At 44.6% G+C, this 17,810-nt stretch overlaps 1 protein-coding gene across 1 annotated transcript in view; it reads left to right on the forward strand.

Annotated features, from left to right (window-relative positions):
• Positions 1–17,810, forward strand: part of tomm70a (translocase of outer mitochondrial membrane 70 homolog A (S. cerevisiae)) — a 46,709-nt gene that overhangs the window by 24,309 nt on the left and 4,590 nt on the right. The window contains exons 5-9 of the mRNA XM_061977540.2: positions 3,117–3,265; positions 3,341–3,548; positions 13,841–13,975; positions 14,040–14,147; positions 14,225–14,341. Coding sequence (XP_061833524.1) covers positions 3,117–3,265; positions 3,341–3,548; positions 13,841–13,975; positions 14,040–14,147; positions 14,225–14,341 — 717 coding nt within the window. The remainder of the gene's footprint in view (positions 1–3,116; positions 3,266–3,340; positions 3,549–13,840; positions 13,976–14,039; positions 14,148–14,224; positions 14,342–17,810) is intronic.

The raw sequence follows: 17,810 nt of genomic DNA on the forward strand, positions 1-17,810 counted from the left end.
TCTTTTTTTGTCGCCATGGAGGCGAGGATTAGTGATTTAGCTAGCAAGGACTCTACAGTACATTTCTTCACTTTTATCGTTGGTTTTAAAACCAAAATACACCCATTTTTTTGCTGTTTGATCCAGTGTTTTTCAACCCTTTTTGAGCCAAGGCGCATTTTTGTCTTTTGAAAAAAAACGGAGGCACAACGCCAGCAGAAATCATTAAAAAATTAAACTCAGTAGACAATATAAAGTCGTTGTCACGAATGTTGGATATGACTTTAAAGCATAACCAAGCATGCATCACTATAGCTCTTGTCTCAAAGTAGGTGTACTGTCACCACCTGTCACATTACACGGTGACTTATTTTGAGTTTTTTGCTGTTTTCCTGTGTGTAGTGTTTTACTTCTTGTCTTGCGCTCTTATTTTAGTGGCTTTTCCTGTTTTTTTATTTATTTTCCTGTCGCAGTTTCATGTCTTCCTTTGAGCGCTATTCCCCGCACCTGCTTTGTTTTAGCAATCAAGACCATTTAAGTTGTTGCTATCTTTTTTTGTGTGGACATTGTCATGTCATGTACGGATGTACTTTGTGGACGCTGTCTGCTCCACACGCTGTAAGTCTTTGCTGTCGTCCAGCATTCTGTTTTTGTTTACTTTGTAGCCAGTTCAGTTTTAGTTTCATTCTGCATAGCCTTCACTAAGCTTCAATGCCTTTTCTTAGGGGCACTTACCTTTTGTTTATTTTTGCTTTAAGCCTTAGATACCTTTTTACCTGCACATTGCCTCCCGCTGTCGCCTGCATATTGTGATCCTGACAAACCATCGTCGTCTCACACGACCTGTTCCCGACATCTACAAAGCAATTAGCTACCAGCTGCCACCTACTGATATGGAAGAGAATAACACGATTACTCTGCCGAGCTCTAGACAGCGCCGACACTCAACAACGGCACATTATTTACGGATTATAATTACTGGTTTGCAAAAAATATTTTTAACTCAAATTGGTTAAATTACATAATCTCCCACGGCACACCAGATTGTATCTCACAGTGGTTGAAAAACACTGGTCTAATCAAATCTTGCTCCTTAAAACTCTAATTCTGTCCTACAGAATATTTTGTTGATCATTTGTGTTCTATAAATGTCCAAAAGTAGCTGTAGAGGTTGCCCTCTAGTGGGTTCTTTAGACCACCACACACTGCCAGGAATTCCGGGTATAACACTGTTTTATTTTCATATAATAAAGTTAAAGTACCAATGAGTGTCACGCGCACACACACTAGGTGTGGCGAAATTGTTCTCTGCATTTGACCCATCACCCTTGATCACCCCCTGGGAGTTGAGGGGAGCAGTGGGCAGCAGCGGTGGCCGCGCCCGGGAATCATTTTTGGTGATTTAAAGCCTACTGAAATGCGATTTTCTTATTTAAACGGGGATAGCAGGTCCATTCTATGTGTCATACTTGATCATTTCGCGATATTGCCATATTTTTGCAGAAAGGATTTAGTAGAGAACATCGACGATAAAGTTCGCAACTTTTGGTCGCTGATAAAAAAGCCTTGCCTGTACCGAAAGTAGCAGACGATATGCGTGTGACGTCACAGGTTGTGGAGCTCCTCACATCTGCACATTGTTTACAATCATGGCCACCAGCAGCGGGAGCGATTCGGACCGAGAAAGCGACAATTTCCCCATTAATTTGAGTGAGGATGAAAGATTTGTGGATGAGGAAAGTGAGAGTGAAGGACTAGAGGGCAGTGGGAGCGATTCAGATAGGGAAGATGCTGTGAGAGGCGGGTGGGACCTGATATTCAGCTGGGAATGACTAAAACAGTAAATAAACACAAGACATATATACTCTATTAGCCACAACACAACCAGGCTTATATTTAATATGCCACAAATTAATCCCGCATAACAAACACCTCCCCCCTCCCGTCCATATAACCCACCAATACAACTCAAACACCTGCACAACACACTCAATCCCACAGCCCAAAGTACCGTTCACCTCCCCAAAGTTCATACAGCACATATATTTCCCCAAAGTTACGTACGTGACATGCACATAGCGGCACGCACGTACGGGCAAGCGATCAAATGTTTGGAAGCCGCAGCTGCATGCGTACTCACGGTACCGCGTCTGCGCATCCAACTCAAAGTCCTCCTGGTAAGAGTCTCTGTTGTCCCAGTTCTCCACAGGCCAATGGTAAAGCTTGACTGTCATCTTTCGGGAATGTAAACAATGAAACACCGGCTGTGTTTGTGTTGCTGCAGCCACCCGCAATACACCGCTTCCCACCTACAGCTTTCTTCTTTGCTGTCTCCATTGTTCATTGAACAAATTGCAAAAGATTCACCAACACAGATGTCCAGAATACTGTGGAATTTTTGCGATGAAAACAGACGACTTAATAGCTGGCCACCATGCTGTCCCAAAATGTCCTCTACAATCCGTGACGTCACGTGCTGACGTCATCATACCGAGACGTTTTCAGCAGGATATTTTGCGCGAAATTTAAAATTGCACTTTAGTAAGTTAACCCGGCAATATTGGCATGTGTTGCAATGTTAAAATTTCATCATTGATATATAAACTATCAGACTGCGTGGTCGGTAGTAGTGGCTTTCAGTAGGCCTTTAACCCCCAATTCCAACCCTTGATGCTGAGTGCCAAGCAGGGAGGTAATGGCTCCCGTCTTTGGCATGACTCGGCCGGGGTTTGAACTCACAACCTAGTGCAAAGTCTTTTGCTATCCAGCAAACTGTGTTTCTCTCCTGCGTCCGCTCAGCAGCACCTCCAACTCCAACTACTCGTCTCATCACTGCTGCTGCTAATAAAGGCGACAGGTGATTAGATAACAAGGCCCACATGGGCCATCTACGCACCTGTCGCTGTCTTCGAGGCAGGTCCGCAGGCCACGCCCCCCTCCACAGTGGCATCGCCAACTTTTTTTTTCTTCAAATAATTCTTGGGGGTTTTTTGGCTATAAAAAGTAAATGGTGTATGTTGCCTTCAGGGTAAAGCATGTAGACCTGCCTGGTGAACAATACAATACGTAAAAGAAGAATACACCCTGCTTTGTGAAAAGTAACCTTTTTTTTCCCCCCGCCTCGTCCGCTCTGGCAGAACCGTGAGCCCATGATGCCTTCCCCCCAGTTCATCAAGTCCTACTTTGGTTCCTTCACCGACGACATCATCTCACAGCCGCTGCAGAAGGGCGAGAAGAAAGACGAGGACAAGGACAAGGAGGGCGAGGCCGCCGAGGTCACCGCCAGGTCTGAGAAGATCTTGAAGGGTGACATCATCTCCGCCTTTTTCTCATTCTTCCTCCTCCTCCTCCTCCTCCTCAGCTCTGGTTACCTGAAGGCCAAGCAGTACATGGAGGAGGAGAACTACGACAAGATCATCAGCGAGTGCACCAAGGAGGTGGACTTTGAGGGCCGCTACATGGCAGAGGCGCTGCTGCTGCGCGCCACCTTCTACCTGCTGATCGGCAACGCCAACGCCGCTCAGCCCGATTTGGACCGGGTCATCAACATGCAGGAGGCCAACGTCAAGGTAAGCACCTCCACCCACCATTGTCACATTTCAACCTGCGTGCTGCAGTGTTTCCCACAGGACAGGCATCTATTTATGGTGGTGTGGTCGGGGGGTGGGGGCTGGCGGCGGCAGCGGCGATGACTAAGAAGAACGCAGAGTTGGAATATAATTACAACACTTCATGTTAGGGATGTCCCGATCCAGGTTTTTGCACTTCCGATCCGATACCGATATTGTTTTTGCATTTCCGATCCGATACCGATACTGACCGATACCGATACTGGCCTATCCGAGCATGTATTAAAGTTTAAAGTTATTTAGCCTACTTAGTTGTCAGAATCATGTTGAAAAGGGTTTTAGTACTCTTGATAGCAACTAGCCAGCTGAATTAGGGGAGTTACAATAATACACAATGGTTGGTAACAAGAAACTGACCTGTTTATTCAAGGATAAACACAAAATAGACAAAATTATACATGACAAACAGAAATGGCATCATTGAACTAGGGCTGGGCGATATGGCCTTTTTTTAATATTGCGATATTTTAAGGCCATATCGCGATACACGATATATATCTTGATATTTTGCCTTAGCCTTGAATGAACACTTGATGCATATAATCACAGCAGTATGATGATTCTATGTGTTTTGATTGATTGATTGAGACTTTTATTAGTAGGTTGCACAGTGAAGTACATATTCCGTACAATTGACCACTAAATGGTAACACCCCAATAAGTTTTTCAACTTGTTTAAGTCGGGGTCCCCTTAAATTGATTCATGATACAGATATATACTATCAGATATATACTATCATCATAATACAGTCATCACACAAGATAATCACATTGAATTATTTACATTATTTATAATCCAGTGTGTGGAGGGGGGCGCCGGATGTAAGTGTCAGAAAGACAGCCAAAAGAGTTTGATATGAGAATAAATCTAAAGTTAAAATATAGGGTCGAAATGCACCCATTTGCAGGAAATGTAGTCTTGATTTTCAAAATTTAGTTTCAAGGCTTGCATGTCTACATTAAATCATTCTTCTTCATACTGCATTAATATATGCTACTTTTAAACTTTCATGCAGAGAAGGAAATCACAACTAAAAAAATCACTAATTTTTTCATACGGTGTTGATGTGGACATTTTTGCCTCGGCATTTTGATGGTGTGGACGTGTGGCACCGAATGGAGATAAGCGTCTCGACAGACGTCACAATATTTGAACAATGATGACGAAAACTGTTTTCTCTGTCGTGTCCGTGTGTCGAAAATTGTTATGCGCTGATTTTTTTATTTGATTTTGTGCGTGGCATAGATTTGCTATGCGCAGAGGACGCTTAAACAGTGCGCAATTGCACAGGCGCGCACCTTAGAGGGAGCGTTGCTCGCACGGCTGCGCTAGCATCACAGCTAACGTTAGCCATGCTGCTACCTCTCTGCTCGGGGAGGACGTATACGTATGTGACGTATGACGTGACATTATGTGACGTATGTCGTGACAGTATGTGACGTGTGTCGTGACAGTATGTGACGTGTGTAAGAAGGTGCGCTTGCTGTCTGTGAGAGGGAGACACAGGAAAGAGTGAGAAGAGCCTGTCGTGTAATGCCAGCAGCTAAAAGCAACTGCATGAGAATTCACAGACCTGTGGATGTGTTGAAGGTGTGCTGGAAAATGCGGAACGGAAATTACGGAGCAGCAGAAAAGTGGAATGTATTATTTAAATCGGTGCGTTGGAAAACACGGACCGGAGTTTTTTTTTTAAACTGGATCTGGATCGGCATTTTCCCATGCCTTGCCGATACGCAATTTTTGGCAAATATCGGCAGCCGATCCGATCCAAATATCGGATCGGGACATCTCTACTTCATGTACATATTTATATACAGATTTGAACAATTAGTTATTCACTGAAATATATTTATTAATTGTGGTTCTTACAAAAAATATATCTTATAAAATATAAAAGCTAAAATGTCTCTTAAAGCTCTGCCCCTTTTAATTAGTGCATACTAAATAATTTAACATTAGCCTACTACTACAACCATATTATTTCCCAGCAACATAAAGTGTAACAGAGGCAGAGGTGTCCTGCCACAGTCAGTCAACCTCCTCCTCCTCCTCCTGCTGCTGCTGAACAGGTCGCACTGGAGCTAGTCTCGCTCGCCAGACCCTCCTCCAGAGAAGAGGGAGACACTGGAGCTAATAAAAACTGAACGCGCTAATCGGCCGTGATCGCGATCATCACACACACGCGGTCCCATACAGCACCTATACAACACTGCTGGCCCAATTTCTTGCTCCGACTCGTTCACTCGCCATGCTCACAAAGTTGCGTTAGTTAGTCTGTATTAAAAGAGAAGCTTCAGGTGTGTATTGCTGGACAGAAGAGGAGCGCTGCCACCACTCGTTGTCATCCAGATAAGGTGCATTGGCTCGGCTCGGCTCTTTTTGTTAGTTTTTACTTGAAACTATACTACAATATTTTACAAAAGTAAGAAATAAACAGAAAACAGTAGTGGTGGTAGATAGACACAGAGCTTCATCAAACATCTGATCCACTGAACAAAGAGCTCCAAAAATCTTGAACTTTAGACTGCCATCAGTTTTACTCCCTACACTTAACCATGTGTTTCCTACTGCCTGCAGACTTTGCACCCCCGAGTCAAACAGCGGCGGTGTTAATGAAGCAGCGTCAGGCTGCTCACCGTCAGTGAAACGCTCGGTGAAATCGCGGATTAACGTTAAATATATGACGAGCCGCGAGCGATGCAACTATAACCTATCTCACCTGGTAGAGCACCCGCTGCGGCGACCCAGTTCAATCCCACCTGACAGTCGCTTGGCTCCGCGTCAATCCCCCCTCTCTCCCCCCTCCCTCTCCAGCTGTCCTTTCAAAATAAATGCATTCAAATCCCGAAAATAAAAATTAAGAAAATCCGAGTCGGTGCTGCACACTGCACAGGTTCGGACCACTTTTGAACTTGTTTGCCAGGATGTCTTACCCTCATATTTTGATCCGGTCGGTCCGCTCTTCTTTTACTTCGTCGTCCTTCTTCTTCTTCTTCGTCGTCCTTCTTCTTCTTCTTCTTCTTCTTCTTCTTCTTCTTCTTCTTCTTCTTGTTCTCCTCCTTGTTCTTGTTCTCCTCTTTCTTCTTCTTCTTCTTGTTCTCCTCCTTCTTCTTGTTCTCCTTCTTCTTGTTCTCCTCCTCCTTCTTCTACTTGTTCTCCTCCTCCTTCTTCTTCTTGTTCTCCTCCTCCTTCTTCTTCTTGTTCTCCTCCTCCTTCTTCTTCTTGTTCTCCTTCTCCTCCTTCTTCTTGTTCTCCTCCTCCTTCTTCTTCTTGTTCTCCTCCTCCTTCTTCTTCTTGTTCTCCTTCTTGTTCTCCTCCTCCTTCTTCTTGTTCTCGTCCTCCTCCTCCTTCTTCTTGTTCTCCTCCTCCTCCTCCTCCTCCTCCTTCTTCTTGTTCTCCTCCTCCTCCTTCTTCTTCTTGTTCTTCTTCTTCTTGTTCTCCTTCTTCTTCTTGTTCTCCTCCTCCTTCTTCTTCTTCTTCTTCTCCTCCTTCTTCTTCTTCTTGTTCTCCTCCTCCTCAATCAATCAATCAATCAATGATTATTTCTATAGCCCTAAATCACAAGTGTCTCAAAGGGCTGCACAAGCCACAACGACATCCTCGGTACAAAGCCCACATCCTCCTCCTCCTTCTTCTTCTTGTTCTCCTTCTTCTTCTTCTTCTTATTCTTCTTGTTCTCCTCCTCCTTCTTCTTCTTGTCCTCCTCCTCCTCCTTCTTCTTGTTCTTGTTCTCCTCCTCCTCCTTCTTGTTCTTGTTCTTGTTCTTCTTGTTCTTGTTCTTCTTCTTGTTCTTGTTCTTCTTCTTCTTCTTGTTCTTGTTCTTGTTCTTCTTCTTCTTCTTCTTGTTCTTCTTCTTGTTCTTCTTCTTCTTCTTCTTCTTCTTGTTCTTGTTCTTGTTCTTCTTGTTCTTCTTCTTCTTGTTCTCCTCCTCCTCATTCTTCTTCTTCTTGTTCTCCTCCTCCTTCTCCTTCTTCTTCTTCTTCTTCCCCCCCACCAGGTGAATTAAGTGCTATTGGCGGAGTTACAATGCATAGTAGGCTGCCGCCACCTACTGCACCGGAATTGTAACTACAAGCTACATTCACAGACAGAGTCCCATTGCTTTTATGAGCGGTCGAGCGAGTCAAAAGCCGAAAAATCTATTTGTGGCGGGCCGCAATAAATGAATGTGTGGGAAACAGTGTGCTGGGAACCCACTAGTCAACGCGACCAGTTTTCAGTACATTTGTGATAATAAATATTGTTTTTCATAATTTTTTATTGCAACATTTAAAAATGAGCTGATCGCATGTGTAGTTAATGGCAGTGTTTTTCAACCTTTTTTGAGCCAAGGCACGTTTTTTGCGTTGAAAAAAATCCCGAGGCACACCACCAGCAGAAATCATTAAAAAAAACGAAACTCAGTTGACAGTAAAAAGTCGTTGTCGCAATTGTTGGATATGACTTTAAACCATAACCAAGCATGCATTACTATAGCTCTTGTCTCAAAGTAGGTGTACTGTCACCACCTGTCACATCACACCCTGACTTATTTGGAGTTGTTTGCTGTTTTCCTGTGTGTAGTGTTTTACTTCTTGTCTTGCGCTCCTATTTTATTTTTTTTTGTCTTTCTTTGATATTTTCCTGTATCAGTTTCATGTCTTCCTTTGAGCGATATTTCCCGCATCTACCGCATTTTTCGGATTATAAATCTCTCCGGAGTATAAATCGCACCGGCCGAAAATGCACAATAAAGAAGGAAAAAAACATATATAAGTCGCATTTTTTGGGGAAATATATTTGATAAAATCCAACACCAAGAATAGACATTTGAAAGGCAATTTAAAATAAATAAAGAATAGTGAACAACAGGCTGAATAAGTGTACGCTATATGAGGCATAAATAAACAACTGGTATGTTAACGTAACATATTATGGTAAGAGTCATTCAAATAACTATAACATATAGAACATGCTATACGTTTACCAAACAATCTGTCACTCCTAATTGCTAAATCCCATGAAATCTTTTTCCTCGGGGTCGCTTCTAAACAACTCTGCCAACTCCAAAGGTAGACAATGCGCCGCTTCCTCTTCTATCGGTAAGTCTAGTCTCTTACGTGAATGAGCTAAATAATATTATTTGATATTTTACGGTAATGTGTTAATAATTTCACACACAAGTCGCTCCAGAGTATAAGTCGCACCCCCGGCCAAACTACGAAAAAAACTGCGACTTATAATCGAAAAATACGGTACTTTGTTTTTATCCTTCTTCGTGGGGACATTGTTGATTGTCATGTCATGTTCGGATATACATTGTGGACGCCGTCTTTGCTCCACAGTAAGTCTTTGCTGTCGTCCAGCATTCTGTTTTTGTTTACTTTGTAGCCAGTTCAGTTTTAGTTTCGTTCCGCATAGCCTTCCCTAAGCTTCAAGGTCTTTTCTTAGGGGCACTCACCTTTAGTTTATTTTTTGTTTAAGCATTAGTAACCTTTTTACCTGCACGCTGCCTCCCGCTGTTTCCGACATCTACAAAGCAATTAGCTACCTGCTGCCACCTACTGGTATGGAAGAGTATTACACGGTTACTCTGACGAGCTCTAGACAACAACACATCATTTGCAGACTATAATTACTGGTTTGCAAAAATATTTTTGACCCCAAATAGGTGAAATTAGCTAATCTCACGGCACACTAGTGTTGAAAAACACTGGTTTATGGTGTGTTGCCTAGTCACTTCAGTCTTTGCTGTCTTTGTCTTTTGTTGCGCTCTACAAAGTGTTAATACTGTAAGTATTGTACTTATTACGCACCAGCTGTTTGAGTGTAACGTGCATCTTAGTTGTAGTTTTCATGAACACATTTGGAGGCGTTGAAATCGCCATGTAAAACCGCTAATGCTAATTAGTAGCATGTCAATAGCAACGCCAATGGGTTTTAGCATCAAGTTAGTGTATTTTTGGAAAAGTGGGGCCTTCACGTTGGAGCGTTTTTTTGAGTTATTGTCTTAGTTGGCATTGGAAATTTTACAGAGAAGTAGTTTGCTAAAGAGGGCGTGACCGTTGGGTTTTATGTGAAGCGGTGCCCAGGAGGACCTGTGGGATTCGATCCGTGCCAAAAAAATAGCTGGATTCGGTACCCATCCCTAGTTGTGTGTGTTCAAAAGTTAGTAATAGATCAACATTACTAATTGCATCTTGAAGCGAGTGAGTGCGCTATTTGGCTGCTCAATACAACACTAGCATGGAAACAGGAGCTCAGAACAACTTATCGTTGATCAAGGTCATTGATGTGTTTAACATTCTTCTCATTGACGATGGGCAATATGTCAAACTCTGTAGATCAGACTTTTTCCAGTGAGGGCCACAGACTGACTAATCAAAAGATCGAAGGCCGTTTTGGTGGTTTTCACCTTCAAAACCCGTATAAATTTACAAGAAAATGCTTTTTTGTTACGAATTTGATGTGAATGCTGAAGAGCCAAAGTCGAACTAAGATGCCAGATAGCATCAAGTAATAAAACATTTTTAAAAAGCGCTCAAAAGGAAACATGCTAACAGTATTATGCTAACAATAGCATGCCTACAGTTAGAATTAGTGAAATACCAAAACATGACAGATGTATACCCGAGTTGAAAAAGATATGTTAATGTTATCATTAGGGATGATGTTTGATAAGAAATTATCGAGTTCGATCCCATTGTCGAATCCTCTTATCGAACCGATTCCTTATCGATTCTCTAATCGAATCCAGATAGGTTGTTGTATATGGAAAAAAACACAATATTTGGTTTAACAAAAGCTCACTTTTATTTTATAAGAAAAAAACAAAATAAAATAATAAATATTGACTGTTACCCCCCCCTAAAAAAATATATATCTACTGTTGTTACTCAGTCCCTTGGGCACAAAACTGAAAATAATACAGCTCTCCAAAAAGTGCACTTCTGCTGCTATTGGAACATACTAACTACACACACTATGACACTAAGAACACCACAGTCATCAATCAACAATTCTTCCCTCCTTACATGAGAGCGAAGCCTGGCAATAATTGCTTATTGCCTGTTCTGCCCTCACTATACGTGTTGAGGTTATACAGCTTGGCAGACAGCTAACAAACAATCCAAGACGTCTAACAAAGTTCCAAAGCAGATTAATCCATTTAGGCTCTTTATTGTTGTTGATCTTGCTTTGTCTTTTCCTATCTTTACTTTTGTCTTGCACTGGACTGTTTTTTTTTTTTTAAACTGAAATACACACAATGACAAATGTATAAGCTATGTGATTCAATTAACATACTGAAATGTAATACACAATATGTAAATATTAGCTTCACACATTGATATATAAACTATCAGACTGCGTGGTCGGTAGTAGTGGGTTTCAGTAGGCCTTTAACTACCGTATTTTCCGCACTATAAGGCGCACCTAAAAACCACAAATTTTCTCAAAAGCTGACAGTGCGCCTTATAACCCGGTGCGCTTTATTACGATTCATTTTCATAAAGTTTCGATCTCGCAACTTCGGTAAACAGCCGCCATCTTTTTTCCCGGTAGAACAGGAAGCGCTTCTTCTTCTACGCAAGCAACCGCCAAGGAAAGCACCCGCCCCCATAGAACAGGAAGCGCTTCTTCTTCTACTGTAAGCAACCACCCGCCCCCGGAAGAAGAAGAAAAAACGCGCGGATATCACCGTACGTTTCATTTCCTGTTTACATCTGTAAAGACCACAAAATGGCTCCTACTAAGCGACAAGGATCCGGTTCATAAAAAGACGCAATCTCTCCATCCGCACACGGATTACTACCGTATTTCACAGCAACTGATATTCCTGTGAACCGCACTGTGGAACGGGAGCACGTACGGTGAATATTCGCACCACAGGGAATGAGAAGTCATCCTTCACTGTGGTTCTAGCTTGCCATGCTAACTTCCACCCATGGTGATATTCAAAAGGAAGACCTTGCCAAAAGAGACCTTTCCAGCCGGCGTCATCATAAAAGCTAACTCGAAGGGATGGATGGATGAAGAAAAGATGAGCGAGTGGTTAAGGGAAGTTTACGCGAAGAGGCCGGGTGGCTTTTTTCACACAGCTCCGTCCATGTTGATATACGACTCTATGCGCGCCCACATCACAGATGGTGTCAAAAAACAAGTGAAGCACACAAATACAACACTCGCCGTCATTCCGGGTGGATTAACCAAAGAACTCCAACCGCTGGATATTGGTGTCAACAGGGCATTCAAATCACGACTGCGAACGGCGTGGGAACAATGGATGACCGAAGGCGAACACACCTTCACTAAGACGGGCAGACAGCGCCGGACGACATACGCCAACATTTGCCAGTGGATCGTAAATGCCTGGGCAGATATTTCGGTCACAACTGTGGTCCGAGCTTTCCGGAAGGCAGGATTCACAGAACTACTGGACAACAACAGCGACACTGACTCCGATGACTTCGACGAGACGGAACCGGCCATTTTGGATCCCACGCTTGCGCAACTTTTCAATTCGGACACCGAAGACGAAGAATTCGAAGGATTTACGAATGAAGAATAACTTCAGAAAGTGAGCGCTATGTTTATTTTGTGTGTTGTGACATTAACGTTCGAGCAACATTATGTTGCTATTGCTCTACACCATTTTGAATTTTACTATGTTTGTGATTGCACATTTGCGTACATTTTGGGACAGAGTTGTTAGAACGCTGGTTTTCAATATATTATTAAAGTTTGACTGAACTATCTGACTGTTTTTTTGACATTCCCTTTAGCGCAGCGTAGGCGCGGCTTATAATCCGGGGCGGCTTATTGGTGGACAAAGTTATGAAATATGTAATTCATTGAAGGTGCGGCTAATAATCCGGTGCGCCTTATAGTGCGGAAAATACGGTACACAGCAAATAAAAGTTACGTTACTTAGCCAATAAACGCTAACTTACGTTGCGTTCTTTGTGCAACTTCAAATGTCGAACAAAGTTGGAAGTTGTCCGTCTGTAATCTTCGAACCGCATGTTTTGCATACTGCAATTCGTTTTTTGTTGACCAACTCGTAGTTTTAATACCCGAACGAAACTATCTTTGGTATAATTTTTTCTCACTGGCGCGTTGACAGCTCTTCTTTGTTGGTGGTCCTGCAATTTGATTGGATGAATGCTGTGGGATGAAAAGAAGGTGGATGTAATTTGATTGGATGTTGTACTGACACACACACGTACAAAATGAAAGATACGAAGCGCTCCTGAATAACTTTTTAATCTTTGGGTTTTGGAGAAAGTAGCAAGTCTTGTCAAATCAAAAGGCTCAAATCCAAGTGAAGTCACGAGTCATTGATGTTAAAGTCTAAGTCGAGTCGCAAGTCTCTTTACATTTTTTCAAGTCGACTCTAAAGTCATCAAATTCATGACTAGTCCAAATCATGTGACTCGAGTCCACACCTCTGAACATTAGTATGTTAAAATGATAAAACAAATACCATGTGTCAAGTACCAAAATATATGCTAACGTCAACATACATCAAGTATCAATATGACTGTCATCTTCAAACACTGATGACATCTATTAAACAAGACAAGAGGCAAATAATTAAACAGAGACCGAATTCAATTTAGACTCATTTGAGGAGAAACGCCTGGACACACTGTACCCTTGTACAATCTCCAGCACGCTCTGCCTAAAGATTGCATGCCTCCTTCTTTTATTTTGGACCCTGCCCAACCACATGGCCACCACTGTTTCCAAAGGACAAAGGTCGCAAAAAGTTCACAGAAAAGGTCGTAAACAATTCACAGAAAAGGTCCGTTCAAAAAGAGTTTTTAAAATAGTTCAAAAAGGGGTCCATAAAATTACTTCAAAAAGAGGTCGTCTGGAAATTGGGCAGATCCTGTCATCTCTTCGCTTTGAAGTCCTTGGATTAGAACAATATCTTTCTGTTGATTACCATACATAAAAGAACACAGGAACACCTTCATCTTGCTTCCCCCCCCCCTACACAGTGGAGTTTTACGAGCCTTACTCTTGGTAGGTTTCAAAGACGGCTTTTGTCTTCTTGCCTTGAACTCAGTTAAACAAAAATTGTGATAACTTACAATTATTCTAACAATGCAATCACGCTAACATTAGAATGCTACCATTCAAAACTTTGGACACCCCTGCCGATATATTTGAGTGTTTGGCGTTTGTTTAGGGGTTATAGCGCCACCTGTTGCCATGGTCTCAAGGCCTTTGTGTCCCCGGTCTGCAGCTGCGAGCCAACGCCCTCATCAAGCGGGGCAGCATGTACATGCAGCAGCAGCAGCCGCAGCTCTCCACGCAAGACTTCAACATGGCGGCCGAGATCGACACCCGCAACCCCGACGTGTACCACCACAGGGGGCAGGTAGGAGGAGCCCGGAGGGGCAGGTGGGCGTGGCCAAGCTCTCACCGCGCCCTTGTCTCCTCAGCTGAAGATCCTGCTGGACCAGGTGGACGAGGCGGTGGGCGACTTTGACGAGTGCATCCTGCTGAGGCCCGACTCGGCTCTCGCCCAGGCCCAGAAATGTTTCGCCCTGGTAAGTGCGTCTCCGCCTCCGACGCAACTCTTAATCCCGCCTCCTTTCCCAGCGATGACACGAGTGTTGCTGTTCAGTACAGACAAGCATACACCGGCAACAACTCCTCACAAGTCCAGATCGCCATGGACGGCTTCGAGGACGTGATCAGAAGGTTCCCCAGGTGTGCTGAGGGCTACGCTCTCTACGCTCAGGTGGGTACACGCTCCTACTCGCCTCATGTTGCATCATACACGCTCCTACTCGCCTGATGTTGCATCATACACGCTCCTACTCGCCTCATGTTGCATCATACACGCTCCTAATCGCCTCATGTTGCATCATACACGCTCTTACTCGCCTCATGTTACGTCATACACGCTCCTAATCGCCTCATCTTACGTCATACACGCTCCTACTCGCCTCATGTTGCATCATACACGCTCCTAATCGCCTCATGTTACGTCATACACGCTCCTAATTGCCTCATGTTACGTCATACACGCTCCTAATCGCATCATGTTACGTCATACGCGCTCCTACTCGCCTCATGTTGCGTCATACACGCTCCTACTCGCCTCATGTTGCGGCGTACACGCTCCTACTCGCCTCATGTTGCGGCGTACACGCTCCTACTCGCCTCATGTTGCGGCGAACACTCTCCTAATCGCCTCATGTTGCATCATACACGCTTCTAATCGCCTCATGTTGCGTCATACACGCTCCTAATCGCCTCATGTTACGTCATACGCGCTCCTACACGCCTCATGTTGCGTCATACACGCTCCTACACGCCTCATGTTGCATCATACACGCTCCTACTCGCCTCATGTTGCGTCGTACACGCTCCTACTCACCTCATGTTGCATCATACACGCTCCTAATCGCCTCATGTTACGTCATACACGCTCCTAATCGCCTCATGTTGCGTCATACACGCTCCTACTCGCCTCATGTTACGTCGTACACGCTCCTAATCGCCTCATGTTGCGTCATACATGCTCCTACTCGCCTCATGTTGCATCATACACGCTCCTGCTCGTCTCATGTTGTGGCGTACTCGCTCCTACTCGCCTCATGCTGCGTCGTAAACGCTCCTACTCGCCTCATGTTGCGTCATACACGTTCCTATTAGCCTCATGTTGCGTCGTACACGCTCCTACTCGCCTCATGTTGCATCATACACGCTCCTACTCGCCTCATGTTACGTCATACACGCCCCTACTCGCCTCATGTTGCATCATACACACTCTTACTCGCCTCATGTTGCGTCATACACGCTCCTACTCGCCTCATGTTGCATCATACACGCTCTTACTCGGCTCGTGTTGCATCATACACGATTGCCTCATGTTGCGTCATACACGCTCTTACTCTCCTCGTGTTGCGTCGTACACGCTCCTACTCGCCTCATGTTGCATCATACACGCTCCTACTCGCCTCATGTTGCATCATACACGCTCCTACTCGCCTCATGTTGCATCATACACGCTCCTAATCGCCTCATGTTGCATCATACACGCTCTTACTCGCCTCATGTTACGTCATACACGCTCCTAATCGCCTCATCTTACGTCATACACGCTCCTACTCGCCTCATGTTGCATCATACACGCTCCTACTCGCCTCATCTTACGTCATACACGCTCCTACTCGCCTCATGTTGCGTCATACACGCTCCTACTTGCCTCATGTTGCGTCATACACGCTCCTACTCGTCTCATGTTGCATCATACACGCTCCTGCTCGCCTCATGTTGCGTCATACACGCTCCTACTCGCCTCATGTTGCGTCATACACGCTCCTACTCGCCTCATGTTGCGTCATACACGCTCCTACTCGCCTCATGTTGCATCGTACACACTCCTACTCTCTTGTTGCGTCGTACACGCTCTTACTCTCCTCATGTTGCGGCATACTCGCTCCTACTCGCCTCATGTTGCATCGTAGACGCTCCTACTCGCCTCATGTTGCATCATACACGCTCTTACTCGCCTCATGTTGCGTCATACATGCTCCTACTCGCCTCATGTTACGTCATACACGCCCCTACTTGCCTCATGTTACGTCATACTCGCCTCATGTTGCATCATACACGCTCTTACTCGCCTCATGTTGCGTCATACACGCTCTTAATCGCCTCATGTTGCGTCATACACGCTCCTAATCGTCTCATATTGCATCATACAGGCTCCTACTCGCCTCATGTTACGTCATACACGCTCCTACTCGTCTCATGTTGCATCATACACGCTCCTAATCGCCTCATGTTGCGTCATACACGCTCCTACTCGCCTCATGTTGCATCATACACGCTCCTACTCGCCTCATGTTGCATCATACACGCTCCTACTCGCCTCATGTTGCATCATACACGCTCCTAATCGCCTCATGTTGCATCATACACGCTCTTACTCGCCTCATGTTACGTCATACACGCTCCTAATCGCCTCATCTTACGTCATACACGCTCCTACTCGCCTCATGTTGCATCATACACGCTCCTACTCGCCTCATCTTACGTCATACACGCTCCTACTCGCCTCATGTTGCGTCATACACCCTCCTACTCGCCTCATGTTGCATCATATACGCTCCTACTCGCCTCATGTTACGTCATACACGCCCCTACTCGCCTCATGTTGCATCATACACGCTCTTACTCGCCTCATGTTGCGTCATACACGCTCCTAATCGTCTCATGTTGCATCATACACGCTCCTACTCGCCTCATGTTACGTCATACACGCTCCTACTCGTCTCATGTTGCATCATACACGCTCCTAATCGCCTCATCTTACGTCATACACGCTACTACTCGCCTCATGTTGCGTCATACACCCTCCTACTCGCCTCATGTTGCATTATATACGCTCCTACTCGCCTCATGTTACGTCATACACGCCCCTACTCGCCTCATGTTGCATCATACACGCTCTTAATCGCCTCATGTTGCATCATACACGCTCCTAATCGCCTCATGTTGCATCATACACGCTCCTACTCGCCTCATGTTACGTCATACACGCTCCTACTCGCCTCATGTTGCGTCATACACGCTCCTACTCGCCTCATGTTGCATCATACACGCTCCTACTCACCTCATGTTGCATCATACACGCCCCTAATCACCTCATGTTGCGTCATACACGCTCCTACTCGCCTCATGTTGCGTCATACACGTTCCTAATCGCCTCATGTTGCGTCATACACGCTCCTACTCGCCTCATGTTGCATCATACACGCTCTTAATCACCTCATGTTGCGTCATACACGCTCCTACTCGCCTCATGTTGCGTCATACACGTTCCTAACCGCCTCATGTTGCATCATACACGCTCCTACTCGCCTCATGTTGCGTCATACACGCTCCTACTTGCCTCATGTTGCATCATACACGCTCTTACTCGCCTCATGTTGCATCATCCACGCTCCTACTCGCCTCATGTTCAATGTTTATTCAATCAATGTTCATTTATATAGCCCTGAATCACAAGTGTCTCAAAGGGCTGCACAAGCCACGACGACATCCTCGGTACAAGCCACGACGACATCCTCGGTACAAAGCCCACAGTTGCATCATACACGCTCCTACTCGCCTCATGTTGCATCATACACGCTCCTACTTGCCTCATATTGCATCATACACGCTCCTAATCGCCTCATGTTCGTCATACATGCTCC

This window comes from Nerophis lumbriciformis, linkage group LG18 (assembly GCF_033978685.3).
Source record: "Nerophis lumbriciformis linkage group LG18, RoL_Nlum_v2.1, whole genome shotgun sequence".
In the NCBI taxonomy this organism is placed as follows: Eukaryota; Metazoa; Chordata; class Actinopteri; order Syngnathiformes; family Syngnathidae; genus Nerophis; species Nerophis lumbriciformis.